This window comes from Podarcis erhardii, assembly GCF_964252035.2.
Source record: "Podarcis erhardii genome assembly, chromosome: 3".
NCBI lineage: Eukaryota > Metazoa > Chordata > Lepidosauria > Squamata > Lacertidae > Podarcis > Podarcis erhardii.
Window position 1 is genome coordinate 102,323,625 of NC_138507.1, and position 19,980 is coordinate 102,343,604.

Below are 19,980 nucleotides of genomic sequence, written 5' to 3' on the forward strand. Positions count from 1 at the left end.
TAATGTATGGAAGTGCAACTGATTGTATTTAGTGTATTTCTTCCTTACTGTATTTTTTTTTGCACTTATTTTCACTCTTTCTTTCATCACTTTATTTTCTACAACTGATTTCTTTTAATAAAATATGAAACTATTAAACAGTAGAAGGCTACACTTGGAAAGGTTGCAAATACCTTAGGAAGGTATCGTGTGCACATTAAAAACAAAATGCAAGGGCAGCATAAAAATGCTAGAGTTATAATCATTAAGATAGTGACAGCTGGGTGACTTTGAAAGGTGATGTTTGCAATACTCTGTCCTTGAAAACAGCCCAGGGTTCAGCTGATACTGAACTGGGTAGAAGATGCATTCCTTCCCCAAACTTGTGAACGTGATCTACAATAAGGTGCTGGCTAAGAGACACAGCTGCAAGGCAATAATTTCCTGGTTGTGATCATCCTTTTGCCATGACTCAGTAGGGGGACTTAAGCAACACACTGTCAGTTATAGCCCTCCAGTTCACAACAGAAAAATAATAATTCAGACCCAAGTCACAGGGTTATTGTAAACATTACTGAGACAAAGTACAGCTATAATAAATCCAAGGTGTTAAGTCTTGCTACATCTTTTTACAAAAGATCCATAAAGCATATCACAGTCTCCAGGAGGGCTGCACCATGGCTCCATGGCAGAGAATATGTTTTGTATGCGAAAGATCCCAGGCCAAATTCATGGCATCTTCAGGTGACGGGGGGCAAAGTTTGGATGTAGCAATAAACATTTGAATCCCAAACTGTGCATTGAATCAAGCCGGCTGCATAAACCATGGTTTGAAGTCAGCATGTTTCTGTAAACTGTAGTTAAGAGTAATGGCATTTCATCTGGTTTCAGACATAATGCTAAACTGGCCTAGTTTAAGCAATGACAAACTTAGACAGCATCTTAAAAAGCAGAGACATCACCTTGCCGACAAAGGTCCGTATAGTTAAAGCGATGGTTTGCCCAGTAGTGATGTATGGAAGTGAGAGCTGGACCATAAAGAAGGCTTATAGCCGAAGAATTGATGCTTTTGAATTATGGTGCTGGAGGAGACTCTTGAGAGTCCCATGGACTGCAAGAAGATCAAACCTATCCATTCTGAAGGAAATCAGCCCTGAGTGCTCACTGGAAGGACAGATTGTGAAGCTGAGGCTCCAATACTTTGGCCACCTCATGAAAAGAGAAGACTCCCTGGAAAAGACCCTGATGCTGGGAAAGATTGAGGGCTCAAGGAGAAGGGGGTGACAGAGGATGAGATGGTTGGACAGTGTTCTCGAAGCTACCAGCATGAGTTTGACCAAACTGTGGGAGGAAGTAGAAGACAGGAGTGCCTGGCGTGCTCTGGTCCATGGGGTCACGAAGAGTCGGACCCGACTAAACGACAATATATATAAAGAAGTGAATGCGCTACACCAGAGGAAAGGGAAAACGTGTGCATGAACTCATGGCTGAGGGTAATCAACAAAGCAGTAAACCATAGTTTATCACTGCATCTGAATGCAGCCAGGTTCGCTAGCCAAGAAGAGCTGCTAGTCATGGCAGATAATCCCAGGCTAGATGGCCCAATAATCTTCTGCAATGTAAAGTAAACTCATGTGTTCTGCAGATGAGGCAATCCTGAGAGATGTTATCATGCTTTTGTGTTATAACATGGTTCTGGGGGGACGTATTCTTCCTCATTACCCTTGGGATAAAACAGGAAGAGTTCTTTCTAAGTTTCAAATGCAAGGCTTTAATTTACGACTCGGAGCCGCTACAATTCAACTCAACCATTTTAGGATTTGGGATGGTTTTCTTTTGGTCCCCAAATTATATTAGAAGCTGAAGGCACCCAGTTATGTCTGAAGGCCAGACCACTGCTCAGGGTCCTGGGCAGTGGCTTCTTCAGCGGGGATTTTCTGGGCCCAGTTCTGCAACTCACAAATAGCTTAAGCCCAGCTGCTGCAAATTCCAGGTTTTCAGCACTTAAGATAGAACACACTAATGCAACAACTCCAGCTCAAAGCCTGGCCAACGAATTAAGATCCGCCAAAACAAAAGCAAGAGGCTTTCCGAGAAAGCAAGGGTTTGGCGGTGAATATAAATGGATTTATTATTGTTGTTATTTTAGTCTGAAAGGGGAAAAGCAGCCAGTTTGGTTGCAGCCCTTAGTTCCTTTCCATGCTTGCTTTAGAAAAGGAAGCTGACGGTGCTTTCCCAAGACTTGCAACCTTCAAACGGCCCTTAATTCATGCAAAGGAACTGGAGCACGGTTAAAAACAGCCGCTCCTCGGCTTTGCCGAATTGGCCAAAGAACAGCAGCAATCCCACGGAAAGAGCAAAGGCGGCCTTACGCAAGAACGTCAGCTCCACGTGGGAAGAAATCCACTGCTTTCAAGGGTAGCGGTACATGTGCTTTACTAGTCCTTTCTTCATAGCCCTGATGGGTTAGACCTGCCTACCCAACAACGCCAGGCCTGATGGGCGCCTCCATTTAACTATTCCTTGCTTCCCTAAGGCAGCAGCAGCATGAAACCTGTACCATGCCCATTGCCTTGGATTATTGGCCGTACCGGCTGGGGCTGACGGACAGCCACGGGCTCCCTTGACCCTGATATAAGGAAGCGTATTGTGCCGAATTATACCACTGCTCCACAGCATCATATCCTGCTATGTGTAAAGGAGATGCTGTACCACAGAGCGATGCTCATCCAGATCAACCATGCATTTGCTTTATATTTTATAGGTACTCGCTTAGGAACTGCGCCCGGCTTGGCACATTTCGGACACTTCACTGCAGCAAAGCAACCACCTGACACCAGTGAAGTGCTTGGCATTGCATTGCAACAGGTAGGATATGGCAGTTATTGCCTGATCAGTGAGTAGATGGGAGACTCCTTGAGGAGTCTCCATAGAAGCCAACTCCTACCTGTCCAGCCCCCCAGCCCCATATTTTATTCCAGTTGGCACCCCTGTTGGGGACCGGTAAGTAGGCTGCCTTGAGATAAACTAATGGGCCTGACTCAGTATAAAGGCGGCATCCTATGTCCCCAAGTTCCTCCTTCCTTTTGGCTCCTTTGGGCAAACTTCTTGCCTCTTCTCCACATTAAATGCCCACCATCTTTGAAACCTTCCCTACAGCTTTATACCTTGGGCTGAGTTCCCACTTCCCAAAGATACAGAAAACCTTTACGATGCTTTCCCAGAAACACATACGACTGCAAGAGTCTTCTGCAGGCAGCCTTAGGAATCCTTATACCAACAGCCATGATAATCTCCCTTCACCGTGTTACATAGTGAAAATCCAGAACTCTAGGGCAGCAAGTTGTGGAAGGCTGAGCTGAAATGTTTTGGTTTTTTTAAAGTGCATGGAACTACAGTAGTGCCCCGCAAGACGAATGCCTTGCAAGACGAATGCCTTGCAAGACGAAAAACCCGCTAGACGAAAGGGTTTTCCGTTTTCGAGGCGCTTCGCAAAACTAATTTCCCTATGGGCTTGCTTTGCAAGACGAAAACGTCTTGCAAGTCTTGCGATTTTTTTCCGCTCCCCCCCTTTTCTAAGCCGCTAATAGCCGCTTAGCCACTAATAGCGCTAATCCGCTAATAGGGTTGCTTCGCAAGATGAAAAAACCGCTAGACGAAGAGACTCGCGGAACGGATTCTTTTCGTCTTGCGAGGCACCACTGTATTCTTCATTATGGCCTGAGATCTAACTAGGGCAGATCCACATTCCACAGCACACATTTAAGGTGCATTCAATACATGACTTCTCCCAAAGAATCATGAGAACTGTAGTTTCTCCCCAGACCTACGGTTTCCAGTATTTTGAATAAACTAATTCCCAGTATTCTTTGGAGACATGTGCATTAACTGTATGGTGCTGTTGGACTCGAATTCCAATGGTGCTTCAGAACTTACTCCAATGCAGCTCCCCTTACTGACAACCTAAGGCTGCTTTCCTTAACCTGCCTCCCTCCAGATGTTCTGAACTACAATCCCCACCAGCCCCAGCCAGCATGGCCAGTGGAGCTGATGGGGGTTGCAGTCCCAAACATCTGGATGGTGCCAGGCCAGGGAAGACTGCAAAGGTACAAAAGGACGTACCTTAATGGAACTTCATGGCATAGTATAGACCACGATTCTTTTGCCATAAGAATGCAGCATTCCAAACTTCCTCCAAGAAACTAGATGCACTGCACATAACCATAAAGCAGCAGGAAGCTGATACACCTGGGCCTGTTTTACCTGCTTCTCCTAATTCTGATATATCTTAGCAACTCATACAAACGTTAGAATGGTTTCAAGAGCAAACAATTGGTTCTAAAATATCTTCGTGGCACAGGCTGCAATTTGACCACCAGTACTGATCTTTTTAGCACACACCACAAAAATAGCTGAACGCTAGACCAAATGTGTGTAATACGAAACAGCTGCTTTTCTGGCTTCACATCCCAATCAGGAAACACCAAACTCTGCTGCTATGACTCACACCCAGTGGCTATTAATGAATAAAGGGCTAGAAGATAGAATACAGGCTGCAGGGGAGAGAATAAAACCATCCCAGATACTGTAAGGTATTTAGGCAGTTACATTTTGTTTTTTAGGGGGAAAGTTTGATTTCAATATCTAGTGCTGTATTTAAGAGACCAGGCTAAAATTCTCTCAAGTCCATGGTTTGAATTTGCCTCTGTTACTGCTAAGTCATTGTTGTGCTTGGCTCCATTTACATGATGGGTATAATTCTGGTTCCCCTTACAGGGTTTTTGTAATGACATAATCCATTTTGGGAGGGTTCAAGTCAAAATTGTTGAGTTGAGCTTTTTTTTATGGAGAAGGCGTTTTTTAGGGGTTCAGGTCATATTGGGCTTTTTTTAGGGAGGAAAGCCCTGTTGAGCTTCTTGGGGGGGGGGGAGCAGAGCCAGTGGTCTATCACAGGCGACCACAATCTACTTGTTGGACGTGCCTGACCTACAGTATGTGAAGCTCTTTTATCCATCTAAGGAGCTACACAAATTAATGAGCACTATTATAACACACACTTGTTTCAAGGATAGAAGGAATGCAATTTATTACTACTGCAAAAGTCAAATCCGATAGATGGCAAACTTGCCCACAATCAAGGTGAATGCAGGCACAGGTATGCACATTCTGCATTCCCCAGCAGGCAGAAACAGAACAAGCATTGGGGAATTGTCAAGCATAGCAGCCCCCCAATACTGCCTGCATTCCAAATTGGTGCCACAGGTCATGAAAGCCTGAAAGGCAGGGGTAGTCAACATGGTGCCTTCCAGATGTTATGGACTAGAAGTCCCATAAGCCATGACTATTGGTCATCTAGGTCAGAGCAACTGGGAGTTATAGTCCACAACATCTGGAGGGCACCATAGAGATGCTGCTTGCATGGGTATTGGTTCTATTACATACACATGCATGCAAATATTAGAACAGCACCATTGCAAACCAGAATACCAGCTTCTAAACTTTGTAAAGTTACAAGTTCTGTTTCTTAGCTTTTCCAGGAAGGTGTCTATGCCTGTCACCAAGGCCTCCTATAAAAATGACTGTCTAATTACCCAACCACCAAATACTAATCTATAGAAACCACAACCACAAAACCAAAGGCCAGAGTCTCTGAAATAATGGGAACTGCCTTTGGTGGCATGCCTACAGACTAGCAATGAGCGAACATTAATTTCAGTACTTAAAAGTCAGTCCCGAGCTTTGTTCAACTACAGAACATGTGGGTAGCAGCACTGCATTCTAGCTAGCATTTATAGATGTCCTGGCAGCACAGCAAGGCCACATTAACCTTAAAGAAGGCAAAAAAACAAAACCCGATTAATCATAGGGAAATAAATTCATTTCAAAATTTGTGGAACTTATTAATGGAGATGGGGTGAATAGGTTTACTAACAGGCCTCTATGTGTCCAATATAACAAAGAACTAATCAAGCTCTGAAAAAGTAAACATTCAATATAGCAAGCATTTTGGGCCAATGCTCTCACAATGGCAGATTAGAGAATACCTGTTTTGCACCTTAAAAAATTTGGCTTCCCAGAGTTCCCTGGTAGCCTGCCATCTTCCCCACATGCTAGTTTTGTGTGTGGAGGAAGCATTTTTGTATGGATAATTAGTAATGGAAAACTGTTGAGTTTTGCTGGGATTGGTGAGTTGGGAGAGCCTGCGCTAGAATAAAGATGTGGTTTGTTTGTTACCTTCCATTTGCAAGAACCAGACAAAAATCCTACTTAGGAAAACATTAAGTGCTTTGTTGTTTAAAAAGCATTGAACTTATCCAGCTAAACCTCTGTGTTGTTACAAGGAAACATATTTTGAACAGGAATCAAGGATGAGCTGTGTATTATTCCCATTCATCATTTCCTCCTGCTCTCCAGGCAAAGTTATATTCTATTGTTGACTTCCTTTATATTAATAAGTTGATCACTATTTTTGTAAAAAAATCAGCAGCTCTAAAGATCACCAAGGAAAGCCAGTTTCTCTCTCCTCCCCCCTTTCAAAAGTTGGATGCATACAGGACTGTGTGTGGTTTGAAAAAGTACCTTGGAACCTTCTGGAACAAAAGTTTATTGGTTTTGGCAGCCTCCCAAGTATTTCTGCAGGAATGGAGCGATTCTGCAGTTCAAAACCAGGTTAATCTGTAGCTAAGACACCATATTGATAGGGCAGAACTAATAAAGAACCACCACCTTGCAGACATTGGCTTTTAATAGCTTGGGATTTTTTTTTCCTCAAGAGTTTTTATTGGGAGAACTACAAAACATTTACAGTACAAAGTTTACAGTCTCGCACTCCAAATTTGTAGTGAACTGACTCTCCAAAATATATTACAACTCAAGTTGACTTATCTTCTAGTTACATTCAAAACATACTTCTTTATGTTAAAGTAGTCCAAAGAGTACATAGTGCTGAATCTGTACCTATGTACGTTTTCTTTTCTTTTTTAATAAAAAAAAGGTACTGCTCATTCATCCATTCACCCTCCCATGAAAGTTTTGTATAACTCCTGACTTTTTTTTTCCAAACAAAAAGTTTCATGTTTTGGAACTGTAAAAGATATGATCCTGAACACATTTACAGGTTCAGGTCCCAAATGTGGCCTCCTTACTTACACGAGTGGTACAATTTCATGTAGTTAAAACCCCCAGCCCTACATTCAAATTCTCAAGCATTCAGAAAATACTCATTTGGTTGAGGAAGATTTAAGGCAAGCATGGACCCCTATGAAGGCACTGTGGGACGTAATACTGGGCTCCCCCCTCCCCCCTCTTTATTGCTACATACTTTTTAACTATCACAGTGTGATTGGTGAAGTTAGGCAACACGAATACTTTTTGGTTAATTTTAAAAGTTTGAATTAGGTTTTGCCACTTTAAATTCTGATTGCAAAGTAGGTTTAAACTTGGACGGGTTACAACCATTGTACATTCTAAAAAAAACACACAACCATTGAAATTTCTCAAAACTACTTCCACAGCATTGAGTCAGATTTCTATATAAAAAAAGGCCAATGCAATCTTTCAATTTACGTAAACAAGGAAAGAAATTAATGAAATAAATATTACATACAATCTCTTAAATTAAGAATTTTACTCATTTACAATAAAATAACCAAGTGAAGTTACAAAAAGGCATATATTACTGTGAAAAGAACACACTCCACATTTTGCCGATTAATAATGGCAATCATAATTTAAACATAATAAAAGAATATATATCTATTGCTTTTCATCATACCCGATAAATACAGTATGAACAAATTACCAATGTATACTTTTCACAAGATAATAAATAAGTTAAATAGTTTCATATTGAGTTGTGCAGTGACTTGCGCAATCAACTCAGCTAAAAAAAATTAAAAAATCAGCAGTTATTCTCCAACAATTACAAACTAAATTCAGTTGAATGCTTCCAAATAAAGCAACAAAAAATTGTTCTAAGCCAAACATCCACTAAGTGGTGGCAATGGAACCAATATTAAACTTTGGAATGGAAGTTTTAGCATGTTATAATATATATAAGATATATATATAAAAACTAGAGTGTTATCAAGGCATATTCTTGGCAGGATGTTGGATTTTTCTTTTAAAAGCTTATACATTTAGTATATTTACTTTAAATTTGATTGAAAGGCAAAAAAACCCCACACTCCTTACTTTTAATTTTTTTGTTGTTGTTGTCTGGAGGGACCTGGAATGCAGAGTTCATGGGCCTCCAGAATGATTGTTGATTCCTGGGGGAGTAGGATTGGGCAGAACTGTTTGCTAATGCTTATTATTACCCTTTGTCTCCTCCCCTCCCCATAAAACACACTTGGAAGATGGAATGGCTGCTGCTGCTGGTGCATTTATAACCTAGTCTAAAAAAAAAAGGGGGGGGGGAGGGAGGAATCCTCTCCTTCCAGTCTCTTTAGATATATAAAAATAAGATTGTTCTCTTGATGACATCATTTGCCCTTTCGCAAACTGGCATTTGTTCAGCTCTTGATAAAAGGGGGTGGGGGTGGGGGAAGCTTCTTTTTTCCTGTCTCCTCTCTGAATTTGCTCAGCAATCAAAAGGATTTCTCTTGCTTAAAAAGGAACACCAAAAAAAAGTGTGGGGAAGAAAACAGAAAAGGGTCTGTGCGAGCTTGGCTAGTATCTGGAGGCTGCTGCAGTCTCTGCTCCTGGTGAGAAGGCAGGGAAATAATAGGGGGCATTGAAGAGGGGAAAGGGGGTAGCTTGCCCAACGAGGGACCCTCCCTTCAAAAAAGCAGGGGTCCCCAAGGATTGACAACCATAGGACACCTGCCCTGCGCCCCCAAAGTCCCACTTTCTCCTGGCGCCTCCTTAGTCGTCGGAGATGGAGAGGCGGCTGAAGATGGGCAGGCGCCGGCCCGAGTCCAGGCTGGGCGACTCCGAGCCGCTGAGGCTGCCCGAGCTGAGGGAGCCGCTCAGGTAGCTCTCTCGGTCGGACAGGGAATCCGGAGGGCTCGGCGGGGCGTCGAAAACGGGCGACTCGGAGAGGCGGCGCAAAGGCTGGAAGGTGAAAGGAGGCGAGGCCGGAGGGCCGGGCGGCGGGCAGCAGTTCCCGCCTCCTCCTCCCGCCCCGCCGCCGCCGCCTCCTCCTCCGCCCGGCTGCTGGTGGCAGCGGTAGAAGGTGGCGGCCGCGTTGGCGAAGCAGCCGGCCGGAGGGGGAGGCGGCGGCGCGTGGAGGGCGAGCGGCGCGATGAGGCTGCCCAGCTCCTGGCCCGCGGAGAAGGCGAAGGCGTTGTTGGCGCACGGCGGGGAGGCCACCAGCTCGTCGCAGTACGAGCCGCCCGAGGAGCGCGCAGGCGGCGGCGGCGTGCGAGACCCGCCGGGGCTCTCCAGGAGCAAGGCTGCCGCCGCGGCCGCCGCCGCCGCCGCTTCCAAGCCGCCCGGCGCCCCTCCGTGGTGGTGCTGGTGGTGGTGCGCCGAGAAGCCGGAAAAGCTGAGGCTGTGGTGCAGTTTGGGCCTGTCCCCCCCTCCTCCTCCGCCTCGAGGGTGGGGGATGCCGAAGCCGCCGCCCGCCAGCGGGTGGTCGCGGGCGGAGGGCGCGAAGGCGCGCAGGTCGCCGGTGCTTCCCGCGTGCGGCGGGTGCAGAGGGTGGTGGTGGCCGCCGCCGCCGCCGCTGTGCGTGGGGGGCGGCGCGCTGGTCTGGTGGGGCGGCGGCTGGTGCTGCGGCGTCGCGGGGTTGGCGCCGCTGCCGTTGGCGGGCGCAGGGCGGCGCTCGTCGGCGTTGTGGATGAAGTGGCAGCGCGGCCCGTAGGGGCAGAAGCCGATGGTGTGGAAGGTGCGGCACAGCTCCGTCTTGTACTTGGGGTGGCGCGTCAGGCTGCGCAGCTCGTGGAAGCCGTGCGCGAACTGGCACTTCTCGCCGTACTTGCAGGCGCCGCTCTCCTCGAAGGGCCGGCACAGCTCCGTCTTGTAGCGCGTCGAGTTGATGGGCGCCCCGCCGCCGCCGCCGCCCCCTCCGCCGTTGCCGTTGCCGCCGCCCTTCCCCGCCGAAGAAGCCGCCACCACCACCACTTGCTGCTGCTGGAGCTGCTGCATGAGGTGTTGGCTGCGCTCGCCATTCTCGCTGAACGAGCGGTCTCGGAACTTGTTCTCCTTGTTCAGCAAGGCGGTGGTGGGGCTGCTGCTCCCGCCGCCGCCGCCGCCGCCTCCTCCGGTGCCAGGCTCCTTGAGGCCGCCGAAGGAAGAGGGCGAAGGCGACGGCGAGCCCGCCGGGAACTTGGCGTTGCCGTTAGCCAGAGCCTGCAGGTTGCTGGTCGAATGCCTCCGCAGGAAGCCCGGCGCGAAGTTGGAGCTGGGCGAAGTGCCCACGGGGCTCCCCACCGCCTTCTTGTCCAGCATGCTGCTCAGGGATTTCTCGGTCTGGGAGCCAGAAGGGAGGGTGGGGGAGAAGGGGAGAACGGGGCAGAGAAGGGAGGGAGAAAGAAAAGAAAAAGGGGGAAAAAACGGTGCACCGTGACTGCCGAGAGCCTGGGCAAAGGACAGGGGCTTGCAAGTCTCCAGCACCCCTCTCTCTCTTTTCTGCACCAACCACAAGGGACTTTCCTCAGCCGAATCGCCCAAGAGGAGCCCCCGCCAGCTCCAGTCGCGTATCCATGCGGTCTTGGTTGTCAAGGCTCCCTCCCCTCCCGCTCCAAGCAGCTATCTGCAATTTAAAACTTTTCGAGGGGTGCTCCGAAACCCCTCCCACCAATCCGGAGGGGCTGCACGAAAGAGGTCCGATTCAACACAGCCGGACCTTGCAGTAGCAAGCTTCGGCTTCCACACATCTGCCATTGCAGTTTTTTTTTTAAAACGCACCCACCCCACACGTACACTGGAATAATCACAAGGAAGATAAAAGCAAACAACAACAACTGAGCACAACAACAGGCACTCCACTGCAAATATGCCCTTCTTCGCTGTCACCTCCCTCCATTACAAAGCGAAAGGCTACACGAGATGCACGAGCAACAGGGAGCAGCAGGTTCCCTGGGAAGTTACTCAGAGCCGAAAAGTTTTAATCTTCCCCCTCGCAACTTGTTGCAGAACAAAGCCGTCCCTGCAGCTCGTTCCTCTGCATGCTTAGCAGGGAGTCTGTCTGTCCCACGGGGTTCGGCCAGACTCGCTCCCAAGTAACCGAGCACAGGACTGCAGCCTTGGACAGGGTCTTTCTGCAAACCAGTTTTGCGCCAAAACTTCTCTGAACTATTTCAGCTCCCTGGTAGAGAGACAAGAGCGCGAGCTTCCCTGCCCTTACCTTGCACAAGAAGTCGATGTCGTAGAAGGCAGATAAGAGTGTTGTAGACATTTCTAGATCCTGTAATGGTCGGAAATGCAGGAAGGACCGAAAGATCCCACTTTCCTCGGAAGCTTTGGGTGAGCCACGACTGGATAGGAAAGGGCGGATTGCTTGAGAGCTGAAAAAGTCTATATAATCAATTTCCCAACCGAGATGGGGAAGCGGGTGACCAGCCAAAGCGGCGGCCGCAGCTATCTCGAGTGCTGGAACTCCGCGACTGCCGTACACGCCCCATATATAAACGCCAGGACAGCGGGGAGGGACCCAACACTGACCCGGCCGGGGTCTCCCAGCAACAGCACCCAGAGGTTCCCCTCCCACCCAGCCTAGCCCGGCCTCTTTTGTCTCGGCGCTCCTTCTCATTGGGCGCCGCCAATTTTCTTTCAGCGGCCGGGAGAGGAGGGAGGTGGGGCAAGTTGGAGAAGTGATCCAGAAAGGAGGGGGCGAGGTCTCGGGAAGGGTCGTGTTCGCCAAAGAAAGTCTTAAGGCCGCGCAAAGCGATCGGTTCCCCCCAGTCCTTGCTGTGCTAGGCACGCGCTGGAGGCTCGCAGGCTCGCATAGAGAAGGTACTGTTCCCTCTCTATAAGCGCGGCCAATATACGCAGTCAAGGGTGCAGGTTTACTTTTCTCATCGGAACATGCACCAGGGAAGACATCCTATAAGGCTGGCTTATTTTGCACAATGCATTCTGTATACAAAAGGCTTGCTTAGTTATGGGCGGCGCAGTTTCCGCGAGGCCGGCAATAAACGCCATGTGCACAGGAAACTCCCATGAGGTTAACCGCCGGCAAAGCACGAATGCAGTTTGCTCGAGAATGCAGCGTGGCTCCTACACCTGCTGAACCTCAAGTTTGTAGTATGAAGAGGAAGGGGTTTCCGCAAGGCTTGTGCGCCGAGACCGCAACCCCTGTGCACGTTGAACTCGGGCGCTTACTTTGAGTAAACACGCATAAGCTCGGGTTGCAGGGTGCTTGCATCACGTGGGTGAATTACGAAACAATTGCTACTTGACAAAAGGTCTTTGAGCAGCAATGCATGTTAGCTCGGTGTCTGCACCCAAAGTGCAATTTTCTGCTGCATCATGCAGCACGGGCGAAAAGACACGATTGCACTCCAGGTCTAGGCAGCGTTGACGTACAGAGAGCCCCCCTGGCCATGCTCTCTCCAGATTGGGTTTCTCTCCCACCACTCCGCGCGGAGGATCGGCCGCCCTCTTTGCGCGAAGCCCGCCCAGCTCCTTGCACGGCTCGGAAGTTTTCAAGTAAACACACGCTGGCACTGGGCTTTCCTGCCAGTTTCACCCCCCCGCCGAGCCGTTCGGGAAGCTCGCAGCGAAGCATCAAAGGGCCTGGGAGTGAAATGGGACGCCCCTACAACTCCTCCTCTTCCTCCCGCCCAATCAAGGGACCTTGTGCCACGCAACAGGTTTGGGGAACAAAGGCTGCCCGCCTGGCCGAGTAACTGGCTGGACGGCACCACCGCTGCCCGCTGGGGTGTGTGATGTTTGCAAGAGAAAGAAGAAAGGGCGCTTTAACTCCTCAGCTGCTGGGTTCCTTGTTGCTCAAGAGAAGCCCCAGCCCGTGCGACCGTCCCGCTGCCGACTAGTTCCCAGACTTGGCAGCCGCTCAAGGTCTTGTGATCCGATTGGCGCAGCCAGCGCCTAGTCCTTTGACACACAGCCTCGAACTCCCCGCTCGCCGCTGCGCCTGGCCAGGGGAGGGCCGGGCTGACGCAGCACAGCTGCGGCACCGCGCGCCGGCGCTCGCCTTGCCCAGCCCCACCCCTTTCCTCTGGACCCTCGCCCAAAAAGAGGGAGAGCTGCGCAGCCTCCCCCTTCCACCTCCCCAAGCTCCTCCGCCGCGGCAATGAAGTCTCTCCACACTTTGGTCCCGGTTAATGAATTCAAGCCGGTGGCTTGGAGAGCTTGGAATGCGCGCGCGCGTTTGCTGGGGGAAGTGCAGGGGGACGCGCCGCGGAGACGGAAGGAAGCCCCACGGCGCGCAACGGGGCGCGCTCTTCCCAGAGCAAGTGCGCCCGCCCCATATGGAACTGGCTTTGCCTACCAAGCAGTGCGTAATTCGGCCCCTCTTTGGCGAAGGCCGACTCTCAACGCTCCTTTTACTTTAGCAGCGGGGGAAAGCTCCCCCACTCGCAGAGCAGCTCAGCATCTTACGCAAGAACAAGCGAGCCTGGCCTGTGCGCATTGACATGCGAGCTCGACCCAGTTCCCAGAGAAGGACAGGCAGGCTTATGGGCGGGGGCGGGAAGGACTTGTTGCCGTCGGAGCTGCGCCTAGGCGCACCGCCATGCCTGCATCCACTGAGCGCCGGGCTGCATCCATGGGGGGAGCAGAGAGGAAAGTGTCAGGCTCCCCGACTCCCCCCCCACTTTTCTTGCCCTTGACTGGTTTACAAAGGCGAGGCCGCCGTTTGATCTTCCTTTCAAGCGGCTGCTTCGGAAGAAGCGGCTGTGCGGCGAGGCTCTCCAAATCCAGGGGCGCGCTAGCCCCCAAGCTGCGCCCGCTGCCCGCCCGCCGCCGCCGCGTCCATTTGGTGCCCTGCTTCCCCTTTACGGGAGGCGGCCGCTCCGCAAGCGCGTGCGTGTGTGTGCGCGCGCCTTGGCCCCTCCTCCTGCTCCCGTTACTTGGGCTCATTCCCACCCGGAAGCGCCGCTCTTGCAAAGCGGGGGCGGCCGGGCGGGGGGCGTTTCCAGCAACTCTCGGAGCGGAATCGCCGCGCGCAAAGAAAAACCTCCTCCACCCGCACAAATAAAGCGAGTGGAAGCTCGTTCTCCGCCGCTCTCCCTCGGCTCTGCGCCGAGAAGGAAGTTTGGAAAACAAAAGCCCCCAGGCGAGGGCGCGCAAGCAGGCGCCCCAAGCGGTCGCTGGTCCTGCGCCACGGCAGAAAAAAGGAAAACAAACCCTCGCCTTCACCTTTCAGACTAATCTCTTTGGCAATTGCAACGCTCTGCGGCTACGGCCGAGGAACTGCATTGCCAATCCAGACGTGGACGTGACAAGTTGACATGCGGGCCAGAAATAGTTCCTGAAGGAGGCGGCCACCCCCTAGCGCCTGCATCCCGTAAGAGGAACGCAGCCTTCGTTTATTGAGGAAGCGCGTCGAGGGAGGGAGTTGGGTTTAATCTGAGTTTCTCAACTTGCAAAAGAAAAGGCAGTTCCACGAACTCCAACCCCTACGTCCTAGGATCTTCATAGCTGAACTATTGTTATCTGCCACCCCTTGGGTCTACTCAGAGTGACATAATGGCATCTCCCACTTGCGGGAAGGGGGGACGAAATAAGCGAACAATTCTGACCTAAGCTCTGGCTTCAGAGTTGAGAATTTCCCTTCACTTAAATAAGTAAGTAAGAAATACTTGCAGCCAGGCAAAGATCAATCTATAATCAACAGTTAGCCAGGCCAATACTTAAGATAACCGACCCCGATTAAGTACTCAACGGACAGCTACTCTGGGATAGACTTTTGTTCTTTTACAGCTGTTGTTTAAGGTTTAAAGGTTTCTGATTGAAAAGTTACACAGTAACTCGTGGTGTGATGAAACGCATACAAGATCATGTACCATTATTTGCTATCTATAAACTTAAGGGATATTACACAGCTTAAAGCCATACAGCGATAAGGCTGTTTCTTTCTTGCGGCTCTTTTGTTTATTAATTAACTGCCTTTCTGGGGTTTCCTAATTCTACTTAAGCTGAAACCACTACAGCCCTTTCCCATTTTGTCAACATCTTCAACAATGCCAAATGTAGGCAAGGTTTGCCGATTATATGAAAGTTTAACGCTCACAGCCTACTATTAAAAGTTATGTGAGTACAAAGTTAAGTGACACTTAAAAAGAGGGAGGTGAAACAGCAATTCTAAGCAACAGAATTGGTTCAACAATTAATACTTTATGGCTTTTCAAATGAAATGTATTCGGTCAAATAAAGTGGGTCAACTTCAGAAGTATGATTAGAATGAATTTCCTTATATTTCTGCATGAATAAGTGGCCAAGTGAGATTTGCTTCACGTTTGATAAGGCAATGAATGACTTCATTCCAACAAAACATGGTTAGGACAGGCTGCCAGATGGTGGTATTTGTACCCTGCCCATCTGATTGGGCTGCCCCAGCCACTCTGGGTGGCTTCCAGCATATACAAAAACATAATAAAACATTGAACATTAAAAACTTCCCTAAACAGGGCTGCCTTCAGATGCCTTCCAAAGATTGCACAGTTACTTATCTCATGGACATCTGATGGGAGGGCGTTCCACAGGGAGGGTGCCACTGAACTGTAAGCTAGTACCTGTATAGACAATATTGCTACTGATGAGCCAATATTGCTGTTTTCTACAACTGTTCAGGTTCCCTTTTGGTGATGGGCGGGGGGGATGTTTGTGAAATTTTACTGGGGCACAGAAGAGGGAACACACAGAAAACTGCATTGTGCTGAGTCGCACCATTGCTCTCTTCAGCTCTAATGTCTATTCTACCTGGCAGCAACAGGCCAGGATTTCTGACAAGGCCCCCAACTAGTTCTAAGTGGACATTCATGGATTGATCTGAGACCTTTTGCATGCAAAGCAGATACTTCACAACTGAGCTACAGTCCTTGCCCAATATATCCTGTTGGAGATACATTCCTCTTAGGGATGAGGACAGTGAGAGGGCTTTGTTTGCCCTCAGCAGCATGGGCATGTGGCAAGGTTACTGTAGTAGGCAAACAAACATCAGCAGCTTGGTCTATTTTATGGTTCAGTAACAAAATACGTATTAGGGCGCCATCTGCTGGGGCATTTAGAACATGGTATGGAGAAAATAAAGATACCGGAAGGTGTTATAAAGAACTAATAATAATAATTTTTTAGGTGCAGGCTTTCCAGCCGAGTTTTGATATGCATGATGTTAGTATTCAGACACTGCCAATCACTTTGCAAAGCATCAAATTGGTATCCTGTATGGATTGCAACATGGTGTATAAATTGTATTCTCATGTTAAAAAGGTTAAAATTGTCTTTTTCATCCTACACTTCCCAGCTATCAGCAATGCGGAGCATTGTGGGGCAGAGGCAATGCTTAACAGATGTGAAAAATAATTTCAGCAAGGCAATATAACCTGGTACAAAACATTTAATGTAAAAATAACGGCGAAGGGCATTAAACTTAATGACCATTATTAAGAGGGTGCAGTCAACCTTGGTTGATCTCTCAAGGAAATTTCTGAGATGCAGGCCCTTCGGGAGAATGACTAATCTCTGTGGTTAGGTAGTGCTGAACTGTTTCTTTCCTGGCCATTTGCTGACTGATTGGGAGTGCGGAGGCATATTTCATGCTGGGTATCATACTTTTCATGTACAGGTGAACAGCTTTTGAGCTGAAAGCACAAATGATAGTATTCTAATACTGAATCGCTTAAGCTACAAGGGTAATCAAGTAGTTGCATTTGTGGAAAAGCTTGTATTTGTGTCTATGTAGGGAAAGAATGCTTTTTGAAAAAGCGTTTTCTGTCATGGTTGAAAATAGAATTAAGTTTTGAATTCTTAAAGTCTAGTCCGGCACTGATGGAAGTCAGTTTTACTTCTTTTAGAACTCTGAGATTTATCTGTGAATGGATCCTGAAGCACAATGAGAAAAGGAATATGAACTGCAATGTCAGAGAACAAGAGCAACTCGTGGGGTAAAATCAGCAAAGCGCATCAGCAGGTGGCCAGCATGCAGTGCATGGGAAGAAACAGTTTAGCAGCTTTGCGTCCTACAACAGCTGCAATAAAAACTCTGCTTATGAGAGCATTCAGAGAAGCATTCGTCAGCAGAAAGTTGGATGGAGATTCAAGGGATTGAAGTACGGAGTATCTAGGACTTATTCCTACAACGCCGTTCACATTTATGACCTGTCTTTGCCTTCACAGTGTGGTTCACAAGTTGTAATTGGCAGTGAGCAAATCATACGCATTCGTGTTTTCAAGTTTTCTGCACGTGTCATTTCCAGCTTCGAGCAAGCTTAGTATTTGAAGGCAAGTGGATATTCTTTCCTTCCGAATAGTTAATTGCGTGAGTTCCGAAGTTCGGGAAAATTCAGGAGCTGAAGGCATTTCTCCAAGAAGCTGGGTCACAAGTTTGGCTTGATCAGATGCTAATGTTGCCAACTGGTGCAACTTTCCTTGATCACATGGATTGACATGAGTCACTGGTATGAGCAGGAAGAGGTGTTTACCCAGCTGACGCACCTTCGTTAATTTCTCAGCCCAGAAATTTGCTTCTCCTTTGTCAAACAGATAGTCATTTTCCACCTGCATGTAAAACCAGCAGTAATCAATGTATTGGCAATGGTATGAGATAAACAACACCTATGCAAAATTGTTCACATGCACCAGAAAAAAATTGCTCAGTCTTAAGCAAGGCATATATGCACGTTGACTTGGAAGTAAGCCACTCTGTGGGCACTGAATGCATACCCTTTTTGATGTCAATATCACTTCTCCTGCAAAGTGCAGGAGGGGAACTCAACTGACTGCCTTCCTTCTCCCCCATGGTGCAGGCAGTATTGCAGCTCTTGCTGCCACACACATGCATAGTTCAATGGCCACACTGAATCTCATTAAATTGCTCAGGTAAAAATGAAATGAAACTATATCTAGAATTATTGTGCACGAGATGAATTATTATATTTATTTAAATAATGGAAATTAAAAGTTCCCTTGAAACATTAAGATATATCTGCTTGAGATATACAGTCGTACCTCGGTTTAAGAACAGCCCTGTTTACAAACAGTTCGGTTTATGAACTCCGCAAAACTGGAAGTAGTGTCCCGGTTTGTGAACTTTACCTCAGTCTAAAAACAGAATCTGAATGGTGGAAGGGCACCAGCGGCGGGAAGCCTCATTAGGCAAAGTGCGCCTCGGTTTAAGAACGGCTTTGGTTTAAGAACTGACTTCCGGAACGGATTAAGTTCGTAAACTGAGGTACCACTGTACAGAGTCAGCTTGCTGTTCAGTGAAATCCTACTGTATTTCACAAAGTTAAATGTGCCTAGCAGAATAGCAAGGAGGTTTGGAGGGAGTCTGGTAAGTGCTGCTGGTTTTTTAAAGGGTTTCCAAGGGTTTCTAGAGGTGTTTGCATCTTTCTCCAACGGTGCTTCAAATATACGCAATTTCACTGATTTGCATAGTGGCTCGGAACATAGCCCCCACGTAAATGGGGATTTGCCTGTATTGTATTGTAAAGAGATTTGAGTGGATTTTTAAAAAAATGAAAACTACACGAGTCTGCAAAGAGCAGAAGAGCATCAAACAGATATGCTAACCTACAGCTTATGAAAAGTTTTATAGCACGTTCATGTATCAGGTGTTGTGTACCTCTGTGCTATAATACCTGCACACAGTGAAGAGATTGTGCTAGAAGTGTGATGGGGATGCTTCAGTTTCAGTAACTTTCAACAGACTCAAACGAAGGGATTTGATATGGTCTTCAAATTCATCCCTGAGTAACACTGCACAAAGGGCAAATTTTGTGTGGATGTTTATTGCACTGCACGTAAAAGGCTGTGGGATGTAACATCACTGAAGCAGTCAAATACAACATTTCCTGTTTGGCCAGAGTGGACAGAGTTGCTCCAGCCAGGAGCTGTTACACCTGGTCTGGAGCATCCTCCCTGTGTGTGTGTGACCAAGTAGATGGGCGTGACCCTACAAAAGGGCTAGCCATGCAGCCATCTTCTTCTTGACTCTCTTGATGCCTTGTCTACATTTTGCCCTTTTGCTGTCTGCTGGCTCTCAGCCATCAACACATGGGCTCATCCCTCACAGAGGATGAACCCACACTTTTCTCTGAAACTGTAACTACAAGATAAAGCCTGCCTTCAGGACCATACTGAGAACTGAGTGTAAGTAAACCTCATCATTACTTATAAAAGAAGACTGTTGTGTCATTATTGTTTTTAAGAGGGAACTAGAGGGGATTTACCAGGAACAATACAATCTGGATAAGCCAGATGGATTGCTTAATTCAAATGATTCTCTCGAATCTATCAACTAGTTTCCTGCAATGTACAGTGGTACCTCAGGTTACATACGCTTCAGGTTACAGACTCTGCTAACCCAGAAATAGTGCTTCAGGTTAGGAACTTTGCTTCAGGATGAGAACAGAAATTGTGGTCTGGCGACGCAGCGGCAGGCCCCATCAGCTAAAGTGGTACTTCAGGTATAGAACAGTTTCAGGTTAAGAACGGACCTCCAGAACAAATTAAGTACTTAACCCGAGGTACCACTGTACAAGGGAATGTGCTCTGCTACTAGCTCACTAGCGTGAGTGAGGAAGGATAATATTTAATCAATATATCCTCTCCTACTATCCTCACCATTCCCACAAAGGCTGGTTCAGATGTAAATATGTGTACAAAAAATCCATGGCACGCCTTGCTTCCTGCTTCCTTGTCCCTTCTCACACACCCAGCTTGGGCGACTCTATCCTAGCATGTTAAAATGTGATGCCCAGAGAAAACGGATTTATGAACCAAGAGTTGACAATATTCACATTCATAAGTAAATGGTACAATGACTGAATTGGTATCACATTTTTTAAAAAGCAAAACATGGTTCCGATGTTAATATCTCTTCTGCATTCCAAAAGCATGCTTCCATGTGACCTTGAAAGAAATCCTGCAAGA

General features: G+C 47.8%; 2 protein-coding genes across 4 annotated transcripts in view; both read right to left on the minus strand.

Annotated features, from left to right (window-relative positions):
• Positions 1–6,715: 6,715 nt before the first annotated feature.
• Positions 6,716–13,039, minus strand: ZFP36L2 (ZFP36 ring finger protein like 2). Its single transcript, XM_081855223.1, has 2 exons — positions 11,270–13,039; positions 6,716–10,392 (listed from the first exon to the last, which is right to left on the minus strand). Exons 1-2 carry the CDS (start codon positions 11,672–11,674, stop codon positions 8,845–8,847), a joined length of 1,953 nt encoding a protein of 650 aa, XP_081711349.1. The 5' UTR covers positions 11,675–13,039; the 3' UTR covers positions 6,716–8,844.
• A 3,387-nt stretch (positions 13,040–16,426) lies between these two features.
• The window catches only part of THADA (THADA armadillo repeat containing), a 157,213-nt gene continuing 153,659 nt past the window's right edge, over positions 16,427–19,980 (minus strand). For all 3 annotated transcript variants that reach the window (XM_081854447.1, XM_081854446.1, XM_081854448.1), the window contains exon 38: positions 16,427–17,604. In XM_081854447.1, coding sequence (XP_081710573.1) covers positions 17,230–17,604 — 375 coding nt within the window. In that variant the 3' untranslated portion in view covers positions 16,427–17,229. The remainder of the gene's footprint in view (positions 17,605–19,980) is intronic.